At 53.1% G+C, this 1726-nt stretch overlaps 1 protein-coding gene across 1 annotated transcript in view; it reads left to right on the top strand.

The window, feature by feature from the left end:
* Positions 1-1726, top strand: part of LAMB3 (laminin, beta 3) — a 44023-nt gene that overhangs the window by 32852 nt on the left and 9445 nt on the right. The window contains exon 11 of the mRNA XM_010002101.1: positions 1540-1722. Coding sequence (XP_010000403.1) covers positions 1540-1722 — 183 coding nt within the window. The remainder of the gene's footprint in view (positions 1-1539; positions 1723-1726) is intronic.

The following is a 1726-nucleotide window of genomic DNA, read 5'->3' as shown; positions in this document are numbered from 1 at the left end:
CCTGTGGCTGCCACCCCCACGGCTCCCGCAGCCCCCACTGCAACCAGGGACCACCCAGCCCCCCATCAGCATCCCTAGGGCAGACCCAGCACGTTGCAGCAATATTTCTTGTTCGTTTCCCTGCCTTCTTTCACACATGCACCTGCAAGCTTGCTCTCTGCTTTTTTAACTTGCCCAGCTCTGCCCTGCTACTGTGAGGGGCAGCAGGGGGTCGAGCTGCTGTGCCACTGCCAGCAGAGCCATGTCCCCATTGGGCAGCACCATGTGGGAAATTGCTCAGAGAATCAAAACGCTGTGTTGGGTAGCTCTGTTGTCCCATCCTATCTGTGGGAGACTCCACAAAAGGGTTGTATTGTTCCCTAGTATGTCCTGCTCTTATTATCCTATTCCTGTTTCCTAGAAAACACTATGACAGGCTATTCAGGAAAATGAAAGAAGGTGGTAATTACTGAGGCACGATTAAGCCATTTAAAAAGGCCTGATATTCAGTAAGGAAATCCTAATAGATCTTCATGCAGGCAAGGCAACTTAATTGTCCTCATTTATCAATGAAAAGCATGTGTGTCACTTCAGGCTTAAAAGCCAACTGGGAAAATTAAAGTTAAATATGAAAAAAAACCTGTAACAAATTCTAAGAGCCAAAGGTAAGTCCCTGAAGTACAGGGAAGAGACCCGAGATGGCAAACCAGCTGCTTGTGGGTGATTCCTTTGTCATTGAAACAAAGCTTGGAACTCTGCTTTGCATCCTGGGGCTGCTTGGAGACTGTTTGTATCACTGAGGCTGAGCCTGCAGCCTGGCAGGAGCAGTGTGGGTGTGCTGGGACACGGGCTGAGCAGAGACAGTTGTCCTGGTTCTGGCTTTAGAGAGCAGTCCGGGGAGGGCTTTCCCAGGCAGGTGTCCAGAGCTGGTTCTCTCTGATGTACTTCCCCTTCCCCAGTTCACAGGACAGTGTCCATGCAGAGAAGGCTTCACGGGACGCACGTGCTCTGCCCCTCAGGAGCAGGTTTGCCCAGACAGGCACTACGGAGACGTCTGGGTGGGGTGCACAGGTAGGCAGGCTCTGTTTCATTGTCTTGCTGCTGTGAGATCATGGGCTGCTTGGGAAAAGAGCACCTGGCACCTGTCCTGATATCAGTGTTCCCCAGGCTATTTTGCAAGAGAGATTTCCTCTCTGGAACAGCTTCCTAGTTAATCCCTGTTGCTCTCCCTCATCTCCAGGTATCCACCAGTCCCCTTCCAGCAGCCTTAGGCAAGACCCTTGACTGTGCTGGTCTGTCCCTGCACGGTCAGGGGCTGGATGAGGGAGAGGGCTGGGAGGCTCTTCCCATTCATCTGCCTGTGCCACCTCCTTCCCAGATGCTGCAGGGCTGATGGGTGGGGTTAGACTTCATGTTGTGTTGGCATCCCATTCATAGCATCTGGTTTTATATATATATGTGTGTGTGTGTATATATGTGTGTGTATAAATATAAAAATGTATTTTTTACCCCCTTCTGCTGGGCTTCACCTCTATATCTCTCCACCTTTCCATCCCCCAGAGTGTGACTGTGACTTCCAGGGCACCGAGGAGGTGGGTTGTGACAAGACCTCTGGCTGGTGCCTCTGCCGCCCGGGTGTCACGGGCCCCCGCTGCGACCAGTGCCAGCGGGGCCACTGCAGCAGCTACCCCGGCTGCCCCCTGTGCCACCCCTGCTTCCGAGCCTACGACCGGGACATCCAGCGCCC

The sequence above is a fragment of the Chaetura pelagica genome, unplaced genomic scaffold, assembly GCF_000747805.2.
Source record: "Chaetura pelagica isolate M959 unplaced genomic scaffold, ChaPel_1.0 scaffold181, whole genome shotgun sequence".
Lineage (NCBI taxonomy): Eukaryota > Metazoa > Chordata > Aves > Apodiformes > Apodidae > Chaetura > Chaetura pelagica.
This window is presented reverse-complemented; position numbering and strand designations above follow the sequence as displayed.